The sequence below is a fragment of the Chenopodium album genome, chromosome 2 (genome assembly GCF_948465745.1).
Source record: "Chenopodium album chromosome 2, dcCheAlbu1.1, whole genome shotgun sequence".
NCBI classification, from domain to species: domain Eukaryota; kingdom Viridiplantae; phylum Streptophyta; class Magnoliopsida; order Caryophyllales; family Amaranthaceae; genus Chenopodium; species Chenopodium album.
The window spans coordinates 72745990-72773883 of NC_137835.1; the positions used below are offsets into that span (position 1 = coordinate 72745990).

General features: G+C 34.4%; 1 protein-coding gene across 1 annotated transcript; it reads left to right on the forward strand.

Moving 5' to 3' along the window:
* Nucleotides 1-20175: 20175 nt before the first annotated feature.
* LOC145587262 (flavonoid 3',5'-methyltransferase-like) lies at nucleotides 20176-22015 on the forward strand. Its single transcript, XM_081644003.1, has 5 exons — nucleotides 20176-20238; nucleotides 20375-20460; nucleotides 20651-20795; nucleotides 21313-21444; nucleotides 21603-22015. Exons 1-5 carry the CDS (start codon nucleotides 20176-20178, stop codon nucleotides 21912-21914), a joined length of 738 nt encoding a protein of 245 aa, XP_081500129.1. The 3' UTR covers nucleotides 21915-22015.
* Nucleotides 22016-27894: the final 5879 nt, after the last annotated feature.

Genomic DNA, 27894 nt, shown 5'->3' on the forward strand with positions numbered 1-27894 from the left:
TTTTATTAAAACAACCGCATCACAAGACTTTTCACACTTTCACTTCGTTCGATAATCAAATGACGCGAAAGGTACTCATCAGTGGGTTTGGTGTTTAGGGATACACAATTAGGTGTCTACACCACCGCATCCACAACGCCCGCACTGGCCACCGCACCGCACAACGCACCGCCCATGAAGCCCCCTCCTACCAAATTCCGACCACTCCTAATACCTTAGCCACCACAAAATTTCGCAGACCTAAAACATTAACCACCACCTAATTTCGACCTACTCCTTAGCCAACACCAAATTCCGACCTGTTGGACTTAATGATTTTAATGATGACACAACCTCACTTACTTACAAACTAATAAGTGCTTGATTGTTTAAGTGTGTACTCAGTTACAAAGACCAGGAGAATGAAGTGTCTTGTAAAAATACCATGAGGAACAAGAAGGCCAGAAGCAGAGCTAACCATATAGAAGAGTTCCCTCACAGGAACTGGCGCTTCAGAAATGAAGATTGGAGAAGAGAAGGTTCCCTCAGGGAACAGAAGCTTCAGAGAAGAAGCCTCATTAGAGAAGAGAAGTTCCTCCCAAGGAACAGAAGCCTCGGAGTAGAAGCTTCATCAGAGAACATGAAGACTAAATATATTTTTATATTTTAGGATTTATGTAAGTATAAGATATTAAATGGCACTCGAAAAATCTGTGTGGAATTGGTCTAAAGAGATAAAATTGTGCATGCTAGTTTTTAGGTAAGTGGTTAAGTCTTTTAACGATTATCTTTTTCTTAACCAAAAAGATTTTATTTCTGATTTTCTAAAAATATCTTTTGCAAATAAAATCTCCCATGTTTTCTAAAAACTTGCGGCCTACTCCTCCATGATTTTCTTCAAGTCATGGCCGTGCACATTAAGGAGTTCATGGTTCCTTAATTATAGGGACATGATCTTCTTAGTGGGTTGGAGTAGTGGCGTAATGGATTTGCTGCACAAAGAAGTTTTTCCTAAACGAATTTTAGTCTATAAATAGTTGTTGATTTCAGATGGAAAATCTCACCTTGCTCACATAAGTTTTCAAGCTTCAAATCGAGTCAAGTGTCAATTCCACACAAGTTCATTAGAGTGTTTTAATGTTCTTATACTAGAGTTTGTTTTTCTTTCGAGTTGTAATTTGGGGAATGGGGAAGTTCGAGTGAACATTTGTGTATGAGAAAGAGAAGAGAGAGAGAGAAGAGAAAGAGAAAAGAAAGAGAAGAGAGAAAGAGAAGAGAGAACAGAGAAGTGAGAAGAGAGAAAGAGAAGAGAAGAGTAACAAGTTGGGTGACTTGTTCCTCAGGGTCTCAAGTTCGTAGAGGAACTTGAGTTTGAGTCTTTAGCGTGTAATAGGATCATTTTCCCTATTATAGTGAAGATTCTTTTCCCAAAATCCCAAGTGGTCGTGGTTTTTCTCCTTGTTAGGGCCAAGGAGTTTTCCACGTAAAATCTCTCTTGCATTCTTTAGTTCCTTTAGTTTATCTTTCAGTTCCTTTAGCTAACTTAATTTTAATTCCGCAAAAATTTAGGCTAAATTCTCATACTACAATTCAACCCCCCTTCTTGTAGTATTCTTTGAAACAACACGACCGCCTTAGCCCCACGCGAAATTCCCACCAACCAAGGTGAGTTGATTGTGTGTAGACACTCATTTGTGTCTCCCCAAACCCAGTGATGAGTACCTTTCGCGTCGAATCATAATCGAAGGAAGTGAAAGTGTGGAAAGTCTAGTGTTGCGGATAGTTTTAATTTCTTTTCTCTTCTCTCTATTTTTGAAAACTTATTTTAAGAAAATAGCCAATCCAGTTTGGTTGGTCCATGATATGGGTCCAATAGTAGTTTAGTTGGATGGGGCTTGACAAGAGCTTTCCAACGATATATTATAAGCCCAATTCCGATGAATATTGAGGAAGTTATGGCCAATTTACTGAACTGGGCCCGGTTTGAACCTTATATGCGGCCCAATGATCTAGGGGAGGGCCTAATAAAGATTTATCATTCCTAATGCAATTAGGAATGTTTTTATTCTTCTAGAAGGTTCTTTTCATTCCTAATTCAATTAGCATTGATAAATTGACTTTTGTTGACTTTTCAGAGTTTTAATTAGAATCAAAGAGCATTTTGAGGAAAAATACGATTTTATCCTCCTGTACGGTAATATTTATCTGACTTTAAGAAAACGCGTGGATTTTCGAGTCAGCGCCAAACGCCAGCTGTAGCGCCTGACGCTACGATTGGCGCCTGACGCTTAGGTCAGCGTCTGGCGCTAACTTAATTTTTTGCGTCAGAACTCTGTTTTGATATTTTATCTTCTTGGCTGATTTTTTTTTATAAATAACGTCGTAAAAACTCCGTTTTCAATCACCAACAATCATAAATTCTCATCAATTCTTTCTCATTCTCACCAACTCGATCTCATCAAGATTTTCTTGATTTCTCTCTCTCTCTTTTCTAAACTAGCCTTCTCTCAAATATAAAAATTCCACATTCGCAAGACTTAGAAACACCTAGCCAAGTTCGAAGTTGCCTTCGCCCTAGACGTGAAAGGTTTAATTTCTGAGGGTTTGGTCCCAAATCTCTCTTTCAATTATTATTTAATTTAATTGTTTTGTTTATTATTTTCCTTGAAGTTACTAACGTGTGTATTTTGTTATTAGAAAGAGGTACGAGGCATCAAAGTAAGTACTTTAATGGTTTTTATTGATGTTATGATATAGAGTTCATGCTTAGGTTGTTATTATGATATTCCTAGTATCATGTCTAGGGTAACTTTAATATCAAGTATGATTGTTATGATGTCTTTTATGTTCTTCCTAATATTAATGATTGTTAGTATCATATTAGGGCTAAAGCTTTGATTTTTATTGTTTAGCGACATGCTACGGTTTGTTATTAATCTTGATAGTATCATGCCTAGGATCTTGCGATTATTATGCTTTAACATGATTTATGATTATTTTTGTAATTGTTTTGATTATGATTATAATTTTATGATTGTTATAATTATTATTATGATGATTATATATTATGTTGCTTGATTAAATTTATTGTTATTGCTTGATCACGCCTTTTATGCATGTTTAAAGGGAATTTGTACTTGTAATCACGCTTAATAAGATAATTATTAATCTTGTTTAGGGTTAATTTGATTATAATTCAAGTGATCGCCAATAATAGATTTATTTGTGCATTAAATTCAACCAACATAGATAAACAGGTTTAGGGTTAATCCTATTGATTGCACGTTATTCCGAAGCGCACATGAATTTCGCTGTTTGCTAAATAATTCGGTTAAATTTCGCTGTCAATAATGCTTTGTTGAGTCATTAATTGAGTCTAGGCACTAAGTCCCATGGTCATGACACGAGTCTTAACATGTCACCTACACTCACTAGTCTTAGCACACACTTTGAGTATATGTTACCATGACCACGTCTTAGGTTCATGCATGAGTCGTTCTTAATTGAGTCGGAATTTTTCGAGGGAATTAATTTCCGACGGAAATTTCGTCGCAAATGTTATATTTTCCGACGGAAATGAATTCCCTTGAAAAATTCCGACGGAATTTAATTCCGTCCGAAATTTACGACGGAATTTAAAGCCTTTCCGACGGATTTATGAATTTAAAAAAAAAAAAAAAGAAAACCCTAATTAAAAGAGAATTCCTCCTCTCCTCCTTTCCTTTCTCATTTCTCTTTCGTCTCTCTCCGCCTCTTTTCTGTCTCTCTCCTCTCTTCTTCTCTTTCTCTCTCCTCTTCCCTCTTTCCTTTTCTATTCACGCCTATTTCTCTCTCTTCTCTCCTCTTCCCTCTTTTTTTCACGCCTTCATTCTTCTCACGTCCTCAAAAATGGCGAGTGTTTATAACACTTTAATGGGCTTTAAGGTCGAATTCGACCATAAAAATGCTAGATCTAGCGTTTTTCATGGTTGAATTTGGCCTTAGTAAACCAAGTTCGAGGTGAAATTTAAAGCTAATTCAATTTTAAGGTACGTTTTAATGTTTTTAATTTTTGTTTTTCAATTTTTTATCAAAGTTTTTTGCTGTGCGTGGTGTTTGGTTTAGTCGTTCATGGTTTAGTCGGTATGGGTGTGGGTTTGGTCATGGTTTGGGGAGGGATTTTGGCGGATCTAGGTTTTTGTTAGGATTAGGATTTTTGGTGGATCTGGGTTTGGGTTTAGTGGGTCAGGGTTCGATGGGTTTTAGAATTGGGAAGATCTGGCTTAGGGTGCGGTGGTTGTGGTTTGTGGGTCAATGTTAGTTTTCGGTGGTGGTGGTTGGTGAATTTGGGTTAGGTCTCGGTGATGGGGTGGCTGTATTGGGTGATTCTGGTACAGGGTTCGGTATTGGTGGTGGCTGGATTTTGGTTAATTTCTGGGTTGTAATGGTTTGTTTCGGCGGTGGAGGTGGTGGCTTCAGGGGGGCTAGTGATACACTGATACGGGTTAGGGGTGGGCTTGTGACACGGGTTAGGGGGTGGTAGTTGGTGGTTTGGGCTGGTGGTGAGATGCTTTTTTTTTAATAATTTTCCGACGGATTTTCCGTCTCAACTTTCCGAGGGAATTGTGTCCGTCGAAGATTTACGACGGATTTATCCGGTGCCGGAAACCTCTTCCGACGACCGAATTCCGTCGAAATAATGTTTCCGACAAAATTTTCCGTCGGAAGGGTCCGTTTTCCTACAAACCATTTTCCGACAGCCCGTTCCGACGGAATTCCGTCGGAAACGAGTTTTCCGTCGGATATCGGGGTTTTTCCGACGGAATTTTTTCGTTGGAAACAGGTTGTTTTTTAGTAGTGCAGACTATGACTGTCGTAGAATTGTTTTTTTTATTTTTTTTATAATTACATGTATTTAAATCCCTAGAAAGCCCACACCAAAACTAACCCTAATCATATTCGCCGTTTCATCTCCTCCTTCTTCTCCTCTCCTCATCTTTCCTCTTCTTCTTCTCCTTTTCTCCTCTCTGGTTTTCGTCCTCACTCTTTCCTCTTTTTCTTGTTCTTTCTTTCTCGTCCTCTCTTTCTCGTTCTTTCTATCTCATCATCTCTCTTTGTTTACAAAAATGGTGGTGGCTTAGATAAATTCGTGTTTATGAGGTTTAATTTCGTGGTGTTGAGATTTTTAATTACAGATTTTTACATATTGAAGATGATTAAGACAAAGCTATGGTTATTTTGGTCGAATTTGACCATAAAAACTAAAATTCCATATCTGGAGTTTTTATGGTCGAAATTGGCTATGAAAACCCAAAGAGAGGAAATTTTCGTAAGGTATGTTGAATTTTTAGTTTTTATTATTCTGGTGGTTGTTTATTTCTTGAATTTTTCCGGTTTATATTTGATATTTTTTTTAATTATTTCAATTTATTTTCGCTATTTTGGTTTATTTTGTTCTTATTTTTGCTATTTTGTTTTAATTTTGCTAGTGTGTATGTTTCTTGTTCTTATTTTTGCTACTGTGTATGTTTGTTGTGTTTATTTTCTATTTTTTTTAAAAAAATTATGTTCTTATTTTTGATATTTTGTGTTTATTTTAGCTACTGTACGTGTATGCCAATTTTTGTTTTTTTTCTTTCTTCCAGATCTAGTGTTTTATGTTGTAAAAAATGTGTGCTTTGAGTTAATTTGGTGTTTATAGTGGCGTAAGGTGGTGGTTTTGTATCGTTTTTGGCGACGGTGGGTGAGGGTTACTTTGAGTGAAGGGGTTGAAGTAGGGTTGCTACAGCTGAGGTGTAGGGTTTTTTCTTTTCTTGTTTTTTATATATTTTTTTAATTTTTGCGACGGTTTTATAGGCCGTCGTAATTTACGACGACTTTAAGCTGTCGTAAGCTTATTTTTTGCGACAACATCAAAAACTGTCGTTGAAATTAGTAAAACTGTTGTAATTATTTTTTGCGACAATCAAAATGTCGTAAAAATGTCGTAACTAATTTTTGCGACAGTTTTAGTTATTTTAGTGACAAATTTTGGCTGTTGCAAAATTGCTAATTTCTTATAGTGAAATAAAAAACTTATGGTGATGTTCCATTCTTCACTCCAGTAAAAAAAATCGCAAATAATTTATAAAAACAATTACAGAGTAAACTAAAAAAAATAGTCCGTAGTTGTTAAGCAAAAACCAGTTTATTTATTTATTTATTTATTTTATTTTTTTGAGAAGAAACCTAGAAATCTTTAATTGATTGTAACATATAAAGATCGAAAGCTCATGGCGCATCCCCCCTACCAAAATCGACAGTTTTGATTAATATTTTTTTCAATTTCAATTTGTTCTTCTTTCTTTATTTCTCTTACATTTAATTATGTTCTTATTAAAAAAAAAATTATAAACTAATACTACATTGGAAATGACAAAAATAATTTCAATGTCAAACATTAGAGTTGTAAATTTTGGGTTGAAATTTGATTTTTGATGAAAAGTGGGCCCCAATTTTCTGACTACGCGTACTAAAATTATGCCAACACATATTGTATGTTGGCTACTACATACAACCATTGTATGTGTAGCCTTTCTCCAAGATGGGATACACAATTACTCCCACTTTTAATGTGATTGCAAGAAAAAAACTTAAACACTACTAAAAATTGGCCAAATTGCGACCGCCACAAATGGTCGCTGAAAATAGTGAAAATGTTCGCAAAACATAATTGCGACCGTCAACGGTCGTAACATGGTGGTGGTTATTCTCTAGGTCGCAAAAAAAATATTATTACCGTTTGACGGTCGCAGATTTTAACAACCGTTTTAACTATTTTCAACGGCCGTTAAAAAAACGTCGCAAATATAAAAAATTGCGACTGCTTTATGAAACGGTCGCAAATCTTGAAATTAGTGACTGCATATGCGGTCGCTAAAAGTATTAAAAGAAACAAAAGAAAAAGATCCACCACCCACCCTTAACCCAGATCCACCTAAACTAGATCCCACCCAAACCATCACCTTCGCCCACCTTAAACCACCAATACCCACCACCACCCACCCACCCACCCTTAACCCAGAATAACATAAAAAAAAATTAACCTAGAAATTTAACCAACAAAAACAATCGATTAAACCAACAAAAACAACCTACATAATTTCAAACAAAAAAAAAAAAAAAAACAACATCAATTTATCAAAACAATTTAACCCACAAATAAAATGCACAAAAATTAAACCAAAAAACGAAAAAAAATTAAATAAAAAAATCGCCCAAAAATTCAACCCAATAATTATACCAAAAAAAAAAATCCACAACAATTAAACCCACAAATTGAACAAAAAATTCGACCTAAAAATCCAACAAAAACGAAATTAAACCCTTATAAATCGAAAACAAACATAAATTAAACCCACACAAATATAATCGAACATAAATATAACCCACTTTAAAAAAAAAAGAATTTAACTCACCTAAATTCGACAAAAAATTCAAACAAAGAACGAAACAAAGCCATAGAAATCGAAAAAAACCAACACACAAAATTTTCTGAAAATCAACATACCTTTATCAATATTTTTTCCTCTAATGGTTCATATGGTCGAATTCGACCACAAATACTCTAGATCTGGAATTTTTATGGTCGAATTTGACCATTAACACCATAATTCGTTTGTTGCTCGTTGAATTTATCAAACTTTGTTTATTGCTCAGTAAAGAATCAGCAAAGATGATTACTTAAGGCAAGTTAGCACTGGTGTAAAAGAGAACAGAGGGAGGAGAAGAAGAGAATAAAGGAAAAAGGAGAAGAGGAAAGAGATCGGGGAGAAGAGGAAAGAGAAGGAGAAGAGGAAACATATCAAGGAAAGAAGAAGAGGAAAAAGAGAGAGGGGAAGAGGAAAGAGGCGTGAGAAGAGAGAGAAATGAAAAAAATGAGAAAGAGGAAGAGGAGCGGATGAAACTGATTAGGGTTAGGGTGTGCTCCTCTTTTATAGTACCTTTTATTTTAAAAAAAAGATCTTGCGACCGGCATTAGCGGTCGTAATTTTACGGCCGACTCTCAAAAGGTCGCAATTGCGGGAATTTGCGACCGCCACTAACGGTCGCAACAACATTATTTTTATTTTGAATTATTTTTGACATGTACTTTATTTTTAAAAAAATATTAAATACCTTTGCGACCGTTTTATAACGCAAAAACAGTCGCAAATCTATGACCGCTTTAAAAATGGTTGCAAATCTGCGACCGCTTTCAAAAAGATCGTAAAATTCATATTTTGCGACCGTTTTCATGATGGTCGTAGAAAAACAGTCGCAAATTGGCTGAATTTTAATAGTGAAACTCTCTACCTAAAAACACAACATCCTTAATGATTAGATCAACTGGATTTCTGCCAAACCTTGAAAAGCTGATGGGTCTCACAATATTGATGGCGTCACACTCCAATATTACTCTCGGGCACCCTACACGTTTTACTAGCTCAACCCCCACCCACCAACCAACCAATCCCTCCCTTTCCCCTTCCCTTGAATTAAAACAACCCCCTCCCCCACCAGACTCGCCGCCCAGACCCCCCCCCACCTCTATCGACCTACTTTCACCGTCGACTGGCCCACCCTTTCTCTCTTATCCCCATCGGCAACCAACACCTCCCTTTAAATTTTTGGCTCTTATTTACTCAAATATGCTCAAAATCAAGTCCAAATCATTTGCAATTTGCTTCTGTATTACCCTAGCACCACATACATACATAATCAAATCCAGAACAAGCATTAATAATTGCAATCAAGTTGCACAAAATTTAAACCCCCAAAATCGATTTTGTAGGGTTGTTTTTCAAAATCATGGAGGTGGTGGTCGCCGACGGGGATAATGGGAAAAGGGAGGGTCGGCCGACAATAGAGGTAGGTTTGCCGGATGTGGGGGGATCTAGGTGGCGGGTTTGGTAGGGGATCGGAGGGGGAAAGGGAGGAGAAAGGGAAGGGGGTGGTTGGTTGGTGGTTGGGAGTGGAGGTTTTTTATTTTTATTTTTTGATATTTATAAGGGCCTGTTCTCATTGACTGAACTCAGCTGAATTGAACTGAATATTTTATAAGACAAGGAAATTAGGAGCTGAGCTGAACTGAACTAAACTGAACTGAACTGAGCTGAGCTGAACTGAACTAAATTGAGCTGAACTGAGCTGAACTGAACTAAACTAAACTAAACTAAACTGAATTTCAACGTAAGAGAACATGCCCTAAATTGAATCTAATTATTTTGTGATTTGGTGGGTTAGAGGCTAATTAGAGAAAATTACCATGTAATTAAGTTAATTAGAGGGTAATTACAGAAATCAGTTTCCTCTCGGCAAAAAAAAAAAAAAAAAAAAAAAAAAAAAAAAAAAAAAACGTGTTGGCTTTGTTTAACCAACAAACTTTTAAAAGGTTTTTTTTTTCTTCACAAAATAATGCTTTTAAAAGGTTTTTTTTTCTTCACAAAATAATGCTTTTAAAAGGTTTTTTTCTGACAAATTTTTCTATTTAATTATATTTTGATTTTTTATTCTTCAACTAACCCAGTTTCACCATATTTTATTACTACTTTCTATTATTTTTCATAAAACTCCGTGCATGGAGAAATGGAACAAAAAAAAAATATTCTCTCCGTTTTCTTAGGTGCGACACTTTTATATTCATGGTGTCCTAGGTAGATTTAGAAGAGGGAAAAAAAAGACCCATATGGATAAGAGAGAGAAAGAGATAAAGAAATGTCAAAAATGAAAAGTGTTGCAAGTAATTAACAAATCTCAAAATATAAAAGTAGGGGTGAGCAAACTGGGTACCCAATCGAATTTTAGGAACTGGTCCCGAAATTGGTTGGTATCGGGTCCTAAAATTCGGAATTGAAATTGGAATCACTTCAACCGGGTCCTAAACGTACTTTAGGAATTGGAACCGCCGGGTACCGGGTCCGGTTCCGGGTACCCACTTAAGTACATAATTATTAAATTTTAATACAAATTTAATACTTATTTTGATCCAGTTTCATTTTTAGCGTTTAATACTTATATTTATATGTGCATGATTGCACGGAGCTATTTTATTTAGGTTTTTTTTAAAGGAAAAACAATTTTTTTAGGTTAGATATTAATAATATATATTTTTTTTATTTACTAACTAGATACATTTAAGATATTTTTTAAGCATGTAATTGATAATTGATTTTCTCTCTCTAAGTTTTTCTCTCTGTTAAAACTTGCTTTCTTTTATCTTCTAGTTAGGGTAGATTCTTCACATCCGCCAGACCCTCCTCATCAGTCCGATCAGGAGATGTCTGAGATATATCAGAAGGTTTCTTCTGTAGTGAGTTTCCGTGAGGTCGTTGCCAATTCTTCTCAATGGTTTGAAGAGGCCAGAAAGATTGTCGCGACATCAGTCGAATGGACTCAAGATGATGATATAGGTCTAGATTCAAATTTAGCCGTCAAATTCGATAAATTAACTCTGAACAGATTAAGAAAGCCCTGGAGTTTAACCTTGATGGGAAAGTGTTTAGGAACAACTATTAGGACAACCTTTATGCTTAATCGAGCAAGAGCTATGTGGAAAGTTAAAGGGGTTTGGAAACGATTGATTTGGGTCATAATGTTTTTCTCATTCATTTTACCATGGAGGATGACTACGAGAGAGCTTTGTTTGGGGGTCCATGGTTTGTATTTGATCATTACTTGATGATGGCGAAATGGAGGCCAGATTTAGGGCGTCTGAACAATCCTTTTGATAAGATGATGGTGTGGATTAGATTTACCGAATTGCCGGTGGAGTATTACGATAAACTGCACTGTTTGAAATAGCTAAGCTAGCTGGTACGCCAATTAGGGTGGATTATGCAACCGACAGACTAACAAGAGGGAGGTACGCACGGGTTTGTATTGAAATTGACCTCAGCAAGCCGTTGGTGACAAGGGTATGGATTGGTGGCGCGTGGCAATCAATTGCTTATGAGAATATAACAACTTTGTGTTTTACATGTGGAAAGGTGGGCCATGTTCAATCTCAATGTATGTTGAATAAAAAGCAAGAGGTGGAGCCTAAGTCATCAGATTTAGGACAACAAAAATCTGGAGAAGGAAAAACGAAGTTGGATACTTCTCCTACTGAAGTTAATGGATCCCATCAAAATGTGTCTAATGCTACTCAGCCACTAGCTTGGTTGGATCATCATCCAAGTCCAACCCGTTTCAATTATTAGCTGAAAATGATACACATGGGGATTTTGGCCCATGGACTTTGGTAACAAATAAGAAAAGAAATTTAAGTCTGTTGATAATAACAATAGACGGAATGGCACAAAGTATAATAATAATAATAATAATAATAATAATAAGGTTGATAATAACAACCAAAAATATATTAAACCAAGAATTGTTGATAATAACAACAATAAGAAGGATTTTAATATTACAAATAACAATTGTGCTTATGAATAAAAAAGAAGCAGGTAGTATTAGTGGTACTAATCCAATATTAAATAAGGATGGTCCTAATATGATTTCTAATAATTCTGCTAATATGATTTCTAATAATTCTGCTACAGTTTCTATTCCGAAGGAGGATAAAATTATTAGTGTGGAGGAAGGGAATAAAGAAATTGATTTGAACTTTATCTCTGAAAAAATTAAGTGTACTAATCATGATTCTAAGTTAATGATGGTGGATGATACCTCAATTAGAACATTGGAACCTACATATGGCATTAATGAACAACTGTTTGTTTCCAAGGGACACTTGGAGGAAATCAATTAGATGAAGGCTCCTTACCGTTGATTTTGAGTCCACAAAGGGTTAATGGTGGGGATGTCACAGAGAACTCTTTCTCCAACTCTCCTATATTAGATTACAATTTCACTTCTCAAAATCACAAAGAAAACCCTTTTCTTTCTAGCCATGCAAAACTAGAACAACTCTCCGTCTTCTTAGTCTCTTCCGATAATAACTTACTAGAGACGCAAAGTCTCAGAGCAGGAGATGACTTCTCAGTCTCGAGGGAAGGATCCAATTCTTCAAGGAATTCCGGTACACGAGCTTCACCAGGGGTCGGGGTCGACTTTGAACACACTTCAATTGTTTCCAACTTTGCCGATGATAAAAACATTGCTGATCAAGAGAAGGTCGGGGTCCCCGACGGAGATCACCGAAGCGGTGAGATTGTTGGATGCATTGAAAAGGAAACAGGAAGCCTTGTCTATTCTAAGGTCGGGGTCCATGGTTTCATTTGCGATTAGAAACCAGAGGACAAAACATGGAAAATCACCTTATCGCAACATTCATCTCACAGGATGCGGTGGTGGGAATGCAATTGCAGGTCCGATATCTCAAATTTCTTCAGGGCCCGAGGGATATTGTAGCGCAAATGACTCCATTGTCGTTGGAAGATGTTCTACCGATAGGGATGTCTGCTTATTGGAGGGATTGGGAAGTGTATTACCTTCCCCTGAATCCAAGACCAACTGATCGTCCATCGGTTACTCTTCAGCGGCCTTTGCCCAATTTGAAGATGGAGTTTATTTTATGGAATGCGAGGGGAGCTTGTAGGGATGAGTTTATCCCTCATGCTCGTCATTTATTTAATATCCATCGTCCTGCGGTTTTTGTTTTCCTTGAAACTAAATCAGATGATTTGCGCGCTAGACATGTTATGCTTTAATTGGGATTTCATGATTTCAAGGCAATTGAAGCTAATGACAACAGAGGTGAAATATGGCTATTTTGGAAGAATGTGGTAGATATTGCTGATTTTAAGGAGGATTTTTCATTCTTTCATGCCCTTTTCCATTTCAAGCATACTAACAGCAAAACATTGGTTACGGATATGCATGCTCCTTCCACTCCAAGGGAAAGGCCTGAAATGTGGAGGGAAATGCAATCTGACTTACCTCCTCCTAATACTCCGTGGTTGTTGTTTGGAGATCTAAATGAAGTAACTTCTCAGAATGAAAAGTTTGGGGGTCGTGGATTTAGGCATGCTCAGTGCAGGGATATGAATAACTTCACAAATGCAGCTGGGCTTTTTGATATGGGCTATAATGGAAATCCGTTTACATGGAGCAATGCGAGGGAAGGAGCTACTCTTATCAAGCAACGTCTAGATCGAGCTCTTGGGAATGCAGCTTGGGTGGAACAATTTCCTCACACAAAGGTTTTTCATCTCCCTTTTACTTATTCGGATCATTCTCCTATTTTGATTGATTGTACTAATCCTACAGTCAATGGCCCTTTTCTGTTACGATGTAAAGAGGTTTGGCTTTCTCATCCTGATTTCAATAATTTTTTTGTTCGAAGTTTGTTGGATCTGTATGTTGATTATGTGATAGGTATGAGAAACTTCCAATATAATATAAAAGATTGGAATCATAATATTTTTGGAAGCCTAAAATATAAAAAAGATGACTTTTATCAAGGATAGGAGGAATACAAAAATTCTTGACTAAAAAACATTCGGATTTTTTAATGAATTTGGAAAAGGATTTATTAAAGGAATTAAAAGATATATATGATAAGGAACGAATAATTTGGGCACAAAAGGCTGGGATCAATTGGCGTAAACATGGGGATTTAAATACGAAATACTTCCATATTTTAGCCAAAATAAAGAAAAGTAGGGGAAAGATTTTATGACTTAAGGATTCTTCTGATAATTGGATCACTAATTATTCTATTCTTAAAAATATGGCAACTGATTTTTACATGAACATTTTCCAATCGAAAATTAAGAATAAAGGAGGCTCTGGTAATTTTAATCCTTTTAATAGGCTGTCACATAATGATAATTATTTGTTAGCTAATTATATTCCTAATATTGAGGAGGTTAGAATTTGTTTGTTTAAAATGGAACCAATGAAATGTCCAAGGCGGATGGTGTCCAATCAAGATTCTTTCAGGCTATTTGGGATTCTTTGAGTCAAATTCTTCACAAGTTATGTTCAGATAGTTTTCTAATATTTCTTTCAATCCTGACATTAATAAATCATATATTTCTTTAATTCCTAAAGTGGATAATCCCATTAATTTGACTCAATTTAGACCAATAGGATTATGCAATACAGTTTATAAGTTGATAACTAAGTTAATTGCTTCAAAGCTTCGATCATTATTAAATAATTTGATTAGTCCCTTACAATCAAGTTTCATTCATGGGAGGGGAATCGAAGATAATGTTATCATCATCAAAGAAATGTCTCATATTTTTCATAAAGCTAGAATAGGGAAGAATATCATGGCTCTTAAGCTTGATCTAACAAAGGCATATGATAGCTTAGAGTGGAATTTTATTGAAGAAACCCTTATTGGTTTTAATTTTCTTATGAATTTTGTTAAGTTGATCATGTATTGCATCACCGATCCTCAAATATCAGTATTATGAAATGGTGAAATAACAACTTAGTTTAGTCCTTCACGGGGTATTAGACAAGGTGACCCCATGTCATCTTATATTTTTGTGTTATGCTTGGAAAGATTATCTCTTATGATAGAAGAAAAAGTGAATTAAAAATTTTGGAAGCCGATTAAGGTAACCAAGTCAATTTATTTGTCCCATATTTTTTATGCGGATGATGTGTTTCTTTTTGGCCAAGCATCTAAGAGTAATATCAAATTAATTATGCAAGTTTTGCAAGATTTTGGGGATATTTCAGGCCTAAGGGTTAAAAAAAATAAATGAACAGTGATTTTTCCTAGAAAAATGAATCATAATATACGAAAAGATTTAATCACACAATTTAGTTTCACCTCCACTAATTCTTTTGATAAATATTTGGGAGTTGAAATTCATCCTAACAAGTTAAAAAGTGTGATTATTTCGGTTTACTTGATATAACTTACAACCAAATTAAAGGTTGGCAATCCAAATTATTAAATATGGCAGGAAGATGTACTTTAGTTAAATCAGTGCTCTCTTCGTTTCATGTTTATTTAATGCAAACTAGCATTCTTCCTAATTTTGTTTATGAGGATATTGAGAGAAGTTGTCGAAAGTTTTTATGGAATAAGGTTGATAAGTCTAGGTATACTACAAGGTTAGGTTGGAATCATATCACCAAACCTATGGAAATCGGAGGGTTAGGAGTTTGAAGATTAAAAATGCGGAATATAGATTTCATGGCAAAGTTAGGATGGAATATCCTTACCAAACCAGAGAAATTATGGGTTTGGATCTTCAATGAAAAATATCTTTAAAAAAAAGGGCTTATTTTTTAATGTCATGCTAGTCCTAATCATTCACAAATTCGGAAGGATATCTTGAAAAGGAGGGAGTTATTGGCCTTGAGGTTAAGAATTGGTACACGCAATGGGGTTCCTACTTCATTATGGCATCATCATTGGATAGGAAACTCTCCTTTAAAGGATGTTATGAATTGCTCTATTCCAAATTTAATGGATTATTGGAAGGTGTCTAATATAATTAGAGACAGGAAGTGGTATCTGAAAGACATAGAACATCTTCTTCCTCATCATGTTATCAATTTGATCAAAGCCACCCCTTTGTCGAAATGGACAGATATGGAGGATTTTATCACTTGGGATCTAAGCAAGGATGACATCTTCAATGTCAAATCAGCTTATCACTCTCTTTTGAAAGGAAAGTGTTTAGTTTCTTCTAACATCAATTCATGGAAGAGTTTATGGAAAATTCATGCTCCTTTCAAATACAAGATGATTTTTGTGGAACTGTGTACACACTATTCTGCCAGTAGCCGAAACTTTGGCTACTTACATGCCCTTAATTTCTCCAATTTGCTCTAGATGTAATCTTTATCTAGAATCTCATATTCATATTTTTAGGTATTGCTTTTCATCTTCACTATTGTGGAATGATATATTTGCAAAAGTTTATCTTCCCAACAAATTTGATTTCAATATCTTTAAAAATTCCTCTTGGAAAGTATGGACAAATTATAATCTTGGTTTGGATAAAAAGTGGAGAATGATCTTTGTTACTGCTGTGTGGCATTTATGGTTACATAGAAATAACACAATTTTCGACAACAAGCAAATTAGTTCGATTTCTCTCTTCACCAAGTTTTGTTTTTTTACTATCAGATCTCTAATTCTGTTTTACAGGATAATAGAAAAAAGAAGGGTAAAGAACAGGTCTCTTCAAGATCTGGTTGGGAAGCACCTAAGGAAGGATATTACAAGATCAATACAGATGGGGCTTGGATGAATTCTGCTGTGTCTTCAGGAGGAGGGGTGATCAGGAGGTCAGATGGCTCATGGTATGTGGGTTTTAATTTTCTTGCAAGTATGATGATGTTTCTCCTTTTCCGGCTGAGCTATATGCTATGAACGATGGGTTGTCGATTGCAAGTGACTTAGATGTCAAGAAGGTGATTGTTGAAACTGATGCAAAGTTGCTTCAAGACATGCTCCTTACAACAGGTCCTAACCCCCACCACGAATTAGCAGCAACTATTTGTGATGTTGCAGCTGTTCTGTCCAAATTCGAAGTGGTTGTTGTTACTCACATTTCATAGGGAGAAGAATGAACTGGCACATCGTTTGGATATCTTTGGTAGGGAAATGGATGTTGGGTACAAAACACTTTACCTTGTTCCAGAATGTGTTTCTAATTAGTATGAAGTAGAGAAGACACAAGTTGCAGCAACTACTACTTGGTAGAACTGTTCCTGTAGGTTTCTTAGATATGGATGTCGTTATATTCTGGGTTATTATGTATTGTATATATTAATCTCACTAGGAGATCTCTAACGGATTCTACTACTGCCTATTGCTTAGGCTTCTTTTGTAATTACATCGATTTTCAGTGTACAAATTCTGGGATGTATATTGTAAATATTAAGGCTTTAGCCTATTAATATAATCTATCTTTCATTTGTGTTAAAAAAAAAAGATATTTTTTTTAAGAAAAAAAGTATATTTAGTTTAATATATATTGGGTAATCGGATACTCAACCGGTTCTGGGTCCAAAAAAAATTGGGAATTGGAAATGGAACCGGTTGCAATTGGTTCCTAAATTTATTACCTGGAATTCCAAATTCAGATCCGGACTCGCCGATTCCTAACCGGTTCTAATTTCGGGTACCCGGTATTTTTGCTCACCCTTATATAAAAGTGTTGCAATTAAAAAGAAACCGAAGAAATACAAAAGGAGTACTTTATTATTTTTTTTTTTAAAGATAAGAAGAATTGTCCTGATAGGTCAGAATTTTGCATGGGTTAAAAGGGAAGACACTTTAAAAACAAGGAACTATACAATCGATCCTTCTCCTAATATGCTCTAGTGCGTGTGATTGTAACCATTATGTCAATCTTAGCTTGATATTCCTCTATTTCAAAATTTTTTTCCCCATTGATAATATCTGGTCAAATTTTAAAAACTTTGACTAAGCATTTTCATTGATCTATAAGAGATAATATAGTCATGTGAGATCTTGTTAAATAACTCTCGTTATATATTCTATTAATAAATTAAGTTTTTATAATTTTTACACTTATAAAAAATGGAGATAAATACATTTTTAAAATGCTCCTTGGAAATCAAAAATCAAATGGGTCAAAGATATAGGGATAGACAGAGTATTATATTACATGTATTCAATATAACGTACTTTAATTTGTACAATATATATGTATATATATATATATTAATATTAATTGGTAAGGAGGATCCTGACCAAATTTCAACTCCTACTGTTTTTTAGTCTAGTGTTTAGACTGTTTATGGGCTAGGCACTTGACCGTAGAGGGGAGGGTAAGAGAATCCCTACCTTCAAATACCCTGATTTGGTAGGATTCGAGCTCCAAACTTCTAAGAATTGAGAACATAAACTTATCAAATGAGACAACATTATGTTGGTATTATATGATAACAGTACAATAACACACTCCATCTCTTAAACAATGCGTTGGTCAAATTATACATGCAATACAATATGAATACGGAGTATTTAATTTATTTTTGAAGAAATGAATTTTTTAATTTTCAATTTGTCAAATTAAGGGCTTAAGATTTAAGAATGCCACCAAATTAAATATAGATCACAATAAGTATATTTTTATTTTCCTCTCTTTTGACCAGATAGCTTATAAAATGTCAACCGTAAAAGCATGACTTGTGCATTTGCAAGTACGACTAGGTGACAACGTTGCTAGAGCGAGGCAGATCTTTTGGATAAATTATTGTGAAGCAATATTATACTCCTTTCTTTTAATAACACAAATTATATTTTGCCAGAAAAAATTAAGATGACAAAGAGAGAAAATGAATGTGACTTTATTTGGGTGAAATAGTGAAAAGGTAGTTGAGTGAAATAGTGAAAAGGTAGAGAAAATTTTCAAAAATGGTAATGTTTCATTTGATTTGAAACAATTCAAAAAAGAAATAAGAACCTATTAATTCGAGACAGAAGGAGTACACACCCATTTAATAAGTTTAATCACAACTCGCTCTTCAAATCATAAACATTTTTATTGTGATTTAAGCTCAAGGAAAAATAATAGCCATATGTGACTAGGTGATCTATATATAATTTTATTAGATTTGTCTCATTAAACTTCCAAAATATCATCAATTTCTATAATACTCGTACATATGTGCTTATTGATAATTAAAAACATTGTTGTTTACACTAAGCGTGAAAGACATAACATTGCATTCAAAATCACTAGTAGAATATATTTGTATATGTTTTTCTTTTAGTAAATTAAAACTACAAACAAAATACCTTAAAAATAATAAAATTCCCATACACTCTGATTTAATCAACATTTTCACCGAAAAAGTGACTTTTGAGATCAAAACTATCATGTTTCACTAATTCACTTATTGGACACACATATATTATGCATTAGCATGTATACAATATACGAAGTAGTTTGTTAAGGAGGGAAAAAAGAGGGAGTTAAAATTGATTAAAATTGCAGTCATAGTTAACGGAATGCAAACTGTAGATAATTTGTTGAAAATATAGGTGTACCACTTATAATTAAAACTTAAGCAGGTATATCATTGATATAAAAGCCCAAACCTATGGTGTACCAATAATAATTTCCCAAAAATATACATAGTATATAGCTATATACAAGACCTAAGGTTTGCAATCTTTGCATATATTAATTATCAAATGTTAAATCTTAATAATTAATAGACATTCTCTACTTGTCTATTAATATCTAATTAGTATCTATAAAATAATTTATAAAAAATCATATATTTTATAGAGGAAAAATTAACACAAACTTTCAAAGAGATACAAGGAATAAATGATTATAAACATCTATAAAATATACAATTTCACTTATAGTTAATAAATTATATATTTTAAATTATTATCATATAAAAACATCAACTAATGTTGGACGAATAAGTACATAATATTTAATATAAACTATAAAGTTTCACAATTATTTGTGATCTATATTTAATCTTTTAATAAGGAAGGTAAATATAATTTTAAATAATATACAAGACCTAAGGTTAAAAAAAAGGAATTCTATCCAGAGTAATAGAATTATTGAAGTGAGTAGAAAGTAAAAAGTCATGTCCATAAAAAAAATATACTCATTTTCCTTAGAAATTATTATATACATTTGGGTACACAATACACCCAAGAATATTGTTTACTTATTTAAATAAATGATAATTATTGCTCATTTTATCATCAAGTGAGCAAACAAATACTCCATACTTTAAATACACTGTACACTCAATTGTATATAATAATAATTTCATAAGATTTATCAAATTCAAGAACCCCAAAAGTCTTCTCCTTTGTTTGATTGAAATAATAAACAAATCACTGATTGATTAGATGACACGACGCAAGCTAACAAAAGGGTCTTAACAAAATCTCACCCTTTGGTTATAACTACCTAACTCGTGAGTCGTCATAGATTGGCGCTGTTACTAGACAATCGTACATGGTGGGCAGCATGCAATACAATATTTAACTCCAAAGTCCAAACTTCAAACTAACTATCAATCTATCATAAAATATTACTTCATATAATTACTACGTATAATAATCATATATTTTAATATTTATGTTCATAAATCATAAACAGTAAACAACCTCATGCTAGACTTTATTAGTCCCATTATATATTTTGCTTCATGCCTTAAGAAAAATCACTTGCACGGTTGCACCTCTTACTAAAAATTAAAGCCTTTGTTTCTCTTTTTTAATAAGGAAGATAAACCAAGCAAACTACAAAAACACATATAGGAAATATGGCATTGGACTTGAACAAGATAAAGGAGAAGACTATTCTCAACAGCCCGGCCCTTGTGGAGGTTTGTTATTCTTACTATAAGACTCCTTTCGTTTCTATTTGTTCTTTACATATTTTGCTAATGATTTTTTTTTTTAAGAGTTTATAATGTTGTACTGATGCTTGTATGTATGAATTGGTATAAATATTGTTTACAGTATATCATGAAAACAAGTGCTTACCCCAATGAGCATCAACAAATGAAGGAAATTAGAGATGCCACTCTAGAGAAATACCAACACATGTAACATTTTTTTTTGTTCGAATTATACTCAATATGTGGTGACTAGTCCAAACCGGCTTTCGAGCCTGGGTTGGCTCGAAATTAAAGCCGGTTTGGACTAGTGTGGGTCGAACTCGATCGATTGGACCCTATAGCCTCCTTATGATGAATTGAAGTAGCTAATTTGTGTCAATTGTGACATGGTGTGCAGGAGTATCATGAATGCGTCCACTGATGAAGCACAATTTCTATCATTATTATTGAAGCTCATGAACGCTAAAAACACCTTAGAAATTGGTGTATTCACTGGCTATTCTCTTCTTGCTACTGCACTTGCTCTTCCTGATGATGGAAAGGTAAAGTTTTTCCGTAAATAAAATCTTAAATTGCCTTAATTAAATTTTCAAGATTAAAGCATTCTAACTTAATAATTAAACTGAATTTATTTTATTATAATTGATAATATATGACACATTTATGTCGTACTAGGTAAAAAAATATAAAAACAACATATGATACTAATAATTCCTCCTAATTAGAATGAACAACAAAGTGTAAACCCTTTTTCACTTCACCTTATTTTTACTGAACTGAAATTATTTTTGTTGAACTATTGAGTTTGAGATTATTTTCTACTAATTCTTTATTATATTTATTTTTTAGGACAAATTCAGCGCCTATCTAATGTATCTATCATACAATTTGGCAAAATTTTGCATCAAAAATACTATTTATGCATCATCTTTTCCTTTCCAAAAAAAGATAATTTTTTTTTTTTCTAAATCCTTTGCTTTTTAAGTCTTTAATCATGGGCTATTTAAGTCTAAATCTACCAATAAAGTGAAGCAACAATTAAATTGATGGAAATTGTAGGTTCTAGCAGTTGATCCTGATAGAGAAGCATATGAAGTTGGGGAGCCATTCATCAAAAAGGCCGGAGTTGACCATAAAGTTGACTTTGTTCATGGACCAGCCATGCCATTTTTGAATGATCTAATAAGCCAGGTTAGACATATCAACTTACGCATTGTTTATTTCACTTTATACCACGCATTTAATTTGAACTTATTTTTCTTGCTTAATACGAGTAATATTTTTTAGTCGGAGTTAATTTAATTTAAATTCAAATATTATACTAACATCGCGGACTAATAAAAATGCAGGGTAAGGAAGGGATCTTTGATTTTGCCTTTGTGGACGCGGACAAGGAGAATTACATCAACTATCATGAACCGTTACTTAAACTTGTTAAGATTGGAGGAGTAATTGCCTATGACAACACTCTTTGGTTTGGTTCCGTTGCATATGATAGCAATGATGATATATTCAATAATGATCCAATTATGGGTTTTATTAAAAAGATTGGACATGGTGCAATTAGGGACTTGAATAGCTTCCTTGCAACTGACCCTCGTATTGAGTCGACCCTTCTTTCGATTGGCGACGGTGTTACACTTTGTAGACGCAAGTATTGAGTTTTAAACTTATTGTAATTTCTATCATAATGAGTCAAAGATCGATGTAAGTGCACTAATAATTTATTTACTTATAAGAAAAATAATTATTACTCCCTCCATTTTTAAATGCTTACTCCGTTTCTATTTTTTACACTATTCATTCGTCCTACTTTGATTAATGTTTGTGATTTATATACATAAGAAAAAATATAGTCTTGTGGGTAGTTGTTGGAATCATCTCAATAAATAGATTATTAAATTTCAATTGTTAGAATTTATACTTATTGATAATTAAAGATATTATTGATCAAATATTAGCATCAACATTCGTGTCCAAGAGAAATGGAGCAAGTATTTAAAAACGGAGGGAATATTGTTTTTTTTTTTTCCCAAGTATTTTTTATATTAGATTTGTTTCAAATCCTTTAAAGAACGTCTTAGAGAGATAAAATGTTTATAAGTTTGTGTATTGTACTGAAAATTTTAGACATGTCACAAAATAGGATTCTGAAATATATAATTGTGAAAAATTAGAACAATGATTGGATCACATATCACATATCACATATATGTATTAATCATACATCTCAATAATAAATGTTGATGTACCTCTTGAAACGAGCCTCTTAACCAATTCGACCAAGAAACCAGTGGCGTATTCAGGCTTCAAGTATGTTAGTTTGGTAATTAATTCGACACATGCCTTATGTGTGCGACCCTATAAGTTCAATTTATTTCGTCCAATACTGTATTACTATATTTGCCCAACATATCGTGCGTGATTTGTTTCTAGCTAAACCAAACGCTATTGAAGTAATATCTTTGTCATTGTCCCTTAAACTACATGCTAATTTGATTGTCAATGCTAATGATGGTATATCTTAAATTCCTATTATAATATAATTTATTATAAATATACAGATCATATTTATGCTTTCGTGACAAAAACGAGTAGTAGCATACATTAATAGTTTAATACTTTTATTGACACAAGCTACCTATCTATAGCAGATAGGTATTAATAGTTTAATACTTGTATACACTATTAGTTGTGTTTAATTAATTAGGAAAAATACATTTTAATAATTCCAAATTTGTTCAATTTACTTTGAATAATCCCAATTTTCGATTATTTTACTAGTATAATAATTCCAACTTTCATTTGCGTTTTCTGTTTTCAACCCGAATTACCGGTTACCTACAAAGGGTTAAATTTTAAAAAACCAAATTATATGACACGTGTCACATTCTAATTGGTTAAAAAAATAAACATAAATCAATTAAATTAAAAAAAAATAATATATATATAAAAAAAGACCACTAGCCACCCAACACTAGAGACCGTCGTTCCCCAACTGGCAAGCACCTCCACCAAAGCACCCTCTTTGATCCCCAACCCCACTTTTTCGACCTCCCCGCACCGGAAACGCTCCCATCACTACCTTTATTTGCATTTTCTGGCTATTAGAGGAGAGAGAAATGGAGGGGCTGCGTTTTTGGTGGTTTGGTGGGGTGATTTCAAGCGATGTTGGTGGTGTTACATGTGATTTTGGGGGTGGGGGAAGGGGATGGGGACGGTTTCATGGACATGGGCTTTGGTTATGGGTGGTTAAGGGTTTTATGGGTGGCAGTTTCAACGCAAGGCCAAGATTTTTGGCCATGACTGGTTGAGGGGGTGGGGGAAGGTAGAGGGGGTTGGGGCTGGGGCTAGGAAGAGGGTGGTTCGGAGTTGACTGTGGATGGAAGTGGCCACCGCCAGTAATAGCGGGCTGGTTAATTTAGATTTTTTTATTTAATTTTTTAAAAAAAAAAATTGGACCACTTACGACTTGACACGTGTAAGTGGCCTAGAATATTAGGTCATTGCCTTTTGTTGACCAATTTGGGATTGTTAGAAGAAAATATAGGTGAAAGTTGGAACTTTTACAGAATAATCAAAAATTGAAATTATTTAAAATAAATTGAGCAAAGTTGGGATTATTAAAGTGTTTAATTATTTTCTCCATATAATTATGTTCTATCCTTAGGGAGACCTTTTGATGATGTGTTCGCTCATGACACCATACTGTATAGTCAAGCTTATTCACGATGATGAAGGCTCAATAGTCAAGCTTGTGGACTTACTTGTCAACCATTCCAAGGAGTACCTGAAGAAGGATGCAATGTATGCCAGTGTTACTATTGCGACAAGTGGCCATACCTCACAGCAGAGTGTCCCCACAACATGTAAGGTAAAGAGTAACATAACATTCTTGTTGTACAATACACTAGTAGAAAAAAAGTAATTGAGAAGCGGTTCAAAACCCTATTAGGAAGAGGTTTTGTACCGCTCAGGCTTGGGGGTTATCCCATTGCCCCTTTAAATGGGTGAACCGCTTCCCATTTAAAGGTAATGGGAAGTGGTATTGGCTCTGAACCGATTCCCATTATGCCTATAAAAATTAAAAAAAAATTGTGTGTTTTTTTCACTTAAATTGATACACAAACACTTTACATATGTATAAACATAAGCATTTTCATTAATCAAAGGTTGTAATATTACATTTTCATAAAAAAAAAAATTTAATAAAAAATTCAATAAAAAATGTTGTCGGCTTGCTGCTCTTGTTCCACCACCAGACCCGAACCACGCGCACCACCCACCAAACCAGATCCCTAATTGGAATCACCACCTCCACCACCACCACCACCACCAGCCCCTATCCCCGTATCACCACCACCACCAACCAGCTGTAACCCGCCTTTAAAAAAAAAAAAAAAACCGCCTCACCCATCTAAACCCCCACCAAAACCCCCACCCAAAACCAGATCCGCCTGAAACAAACCTATACAACCACACATCACCATAAATTAAAAACAAATTAAAATCTCAAAAAACAAAAATGTATAAAGAAAATAGGGAACATACCTTGTATTCCACCCAAACCCCAAAATAGGCTTGAATTTGGGTTTTAAGGGTTAAATTTGTCCATGTTCGAATTTGACATAAAAACTATATTTGTTTTAAAATTAAAACCCTTGAAAGAAGACAGGAGAAAGAGAAGAGGAGCGATGGTAAGTGTCAGCGTTTGTGGTGGTTAGTGTCGACGTTTATGGTGCACTACTAAAATTGAAGTTTTTTGCGACTATCGCAAACGGTCGTTGAAAATAGGGAAAACGATCGTTGAAAATATTTGCAATGATGATTATTATTTACTTGCTCGCAAAAACACAAAATTACGACTAGTTGACGGTCGCAGATTTTTTGGCGATCATTTCTCTTATTTTCAACGACCGGTTGAAAAACGGTTGCAAATTTTATATATTGCGTCTGACTTTCGGACCAATCGCAAAATTTTCAGATTTGCGACTACCTTGGAGGTCGCTATAATTTTATATATTAAAATGAATGCACCTCACTGTCACCAACGATGCCCATTACCTCTTTCCACCAGAAGTCGCCACCATCACCAACACTACCGGCCTCTCACCTTAAAAAAAACCTCTACCCACCACAACCACCACACAAAATATTAAAAAAACCATAAAACAACATATAAAAAATACACCACAAATATCAAACAAAATTAAACCAAAAACAAAACCACCTAAATTAAAATAAGAACCCCACTCAAATCAAACAAAATCAAACCAAAATAAAACAAAATATCAAATCAATTGCATAAATCAAACCGAAAAGAAACCAGAACTAGAAACCAAAAACAAAAAACAAAAATTAACAAAACGAAACGAAAATCAACCAATAAACCAAGCAAACCAATAATCAAACCAAATTCAAACAAAAAATCAACCCAAAATTAACAGAATATCAAACTAAAAATGAACAAAAATAAAAACAACAAAAAATAAGGTTTCGAACAAGGAAATTTGACCAAAAAACCAACCAAAATTCAAACAAAAAAACACCAAATTCGAACAAAAAATGAAACAAAAAAAATTATAAACACAAAAACATACCTCAAACTCAGAATTGATTTCGAAGTTAACCTCAAATTTGGTTTAACAAGGCCAAATTCGGCCATGAAAAGTCTAGACCTAGAGTTTTCATGATCGAATTCGACCTTAAAACCATTTACTTGTTTAACACCACCACCTACGCATTGGATCGTGAGGGAGAAAATGTCGAACTCGCCAATACGCCAACACCACCGACGTTACCGGAATCCTTAAAACCACCAAAGTTGTCGGAGAAGAGGGAAGAGAAGGAGATCGACGGAGAAGAGAACAGGTGGAAATTCGGAACGCATGAATGAGGAAAGAGAAAGAGAAGAGAAGAGAGGAGAAGAGAGAGAACGGAATGAAAGAGGAGGACAATTGGTTTTTTTAGAAATTAGGGGTTAGGGTGCACCCCTTTTATACCCTTATTTATTTTTTTTTTAAATAACACTTTTGCGACCGCTTTTAGCGGTCACAAATTACAATCGTTCTGAAACGATCGCAATTTAATTTAATTTTGAATTATTTTAAACATGCATTTTATTAAAAAAATGTTTAAATACTTTTGCGACTGTTTTTGGGCAAAGTACAGTTGCAAATCTTCGAGCTCTTTGAAAACAGTCGCAATATTACGCCCGTTTTCAAAGCGGTCGCATATTTCATATTTCGTGATCGTTTTTATGACGGTTGTAGAAATACATTCGCAATATGACCAAATTTTAGTAGTGGTGCTCAGAAAGAGAAGAGAGAATGAAGAGGAGACAGAAGGAGAAGAAAGATGGAAGAGGAGAAGAAGAAAGAGAAGAGGAGACAAAAGGAAAAGAAAGATGGAAGAGGAGAGAGAGAAGAAGGAGACAACATCGAGAGAAGAGAGATGCAGGAGAGAGAGTGAGAGCAGCGAGAGATCGAAGGGGGAAATGAAGAGAGAGGAGAGAGAAAGGGGAAACGAATAGGGCGGCTAGCTGGTATTGTTGTTAAGGTTTGTTGTTTTTTTTTGTAAGAATGGGGAGCGATTCAATGTTCAAACCGCTTCCCGTTACAATACTTGGGAGCTATTCAGTCATCACCGCTCCCTATTTGTATGTTTCACTTTTTCTTTTTCTTTTTGGGGTGGGTGTTTTGAAGCGGAAATCAATAACTACTTCCCATTTGGGGCATCTCATTTGTTTTTTTCTAATAGTGCAAGTTAATCTTACTTCCTCTTCCACATGGGTACAGTATCCAATACTGGTTGTGATGCTCACATTGTGAATGATATGTAGGGTTTTATAATGAGTAAGGAGCTAGAGAAGGGAGAAATGATGCTTCAAGTAGTAAAATGGAACAACTGTTGCTGCACTTGCTATTGGAAGTTATGAATTAAAACTCCTATCTGGTCTCGTTTTGGTACTAAATAATTGTTATTATGTTCTAGCGATTACTAAGAACATTGTCCAGTTTCTGTCTTAGATACTGAAGGTTTTACTTTTGATATTAAAGACAATGTTGTTTTATTTCAAAGAATAGTATGTTATACGCTAGCGAGAAGTTAATTAATGTAATGTATGTCTTAGATTATACTACCCATGTCTACAACATTGATCACATAAAGCAACGAATAGATGGTTTAAACCCAACCTACATATGGTATGGCATTGTATGTTAGATCATATTAGCCAAACACGCATCCAAAAATTACATAAGGATGGACTCCTATCCTCATTTGATTATGAATCATTTGCAAATTGTTAGTCATGCTTGTTAAAAAAAATGACCAAATCACCTTTTACAAGAAAGACCGCGGGTGAAAAAGCTATTGACCTTTTGACACTCATATATACGGATGTTTGTGGGCCAGTGAGTTCAAAAGCCATAGACGGGCCGGGTTTAACTACTTCATTACTATTACTGACGATCTGATTTAAGTAGATTTTGTTTTGTCTATTGATGAAGCAAAAGTCGGAATCATTTGAAAGTCAAAGGAATTCCAAAATGAAGTTCAGAACCAACTTGGCAAAACGATTAAAGCACTACAATCAGATCATGGTGGAAAGTATTCGAGCTAAGATTTCGATGATCATCA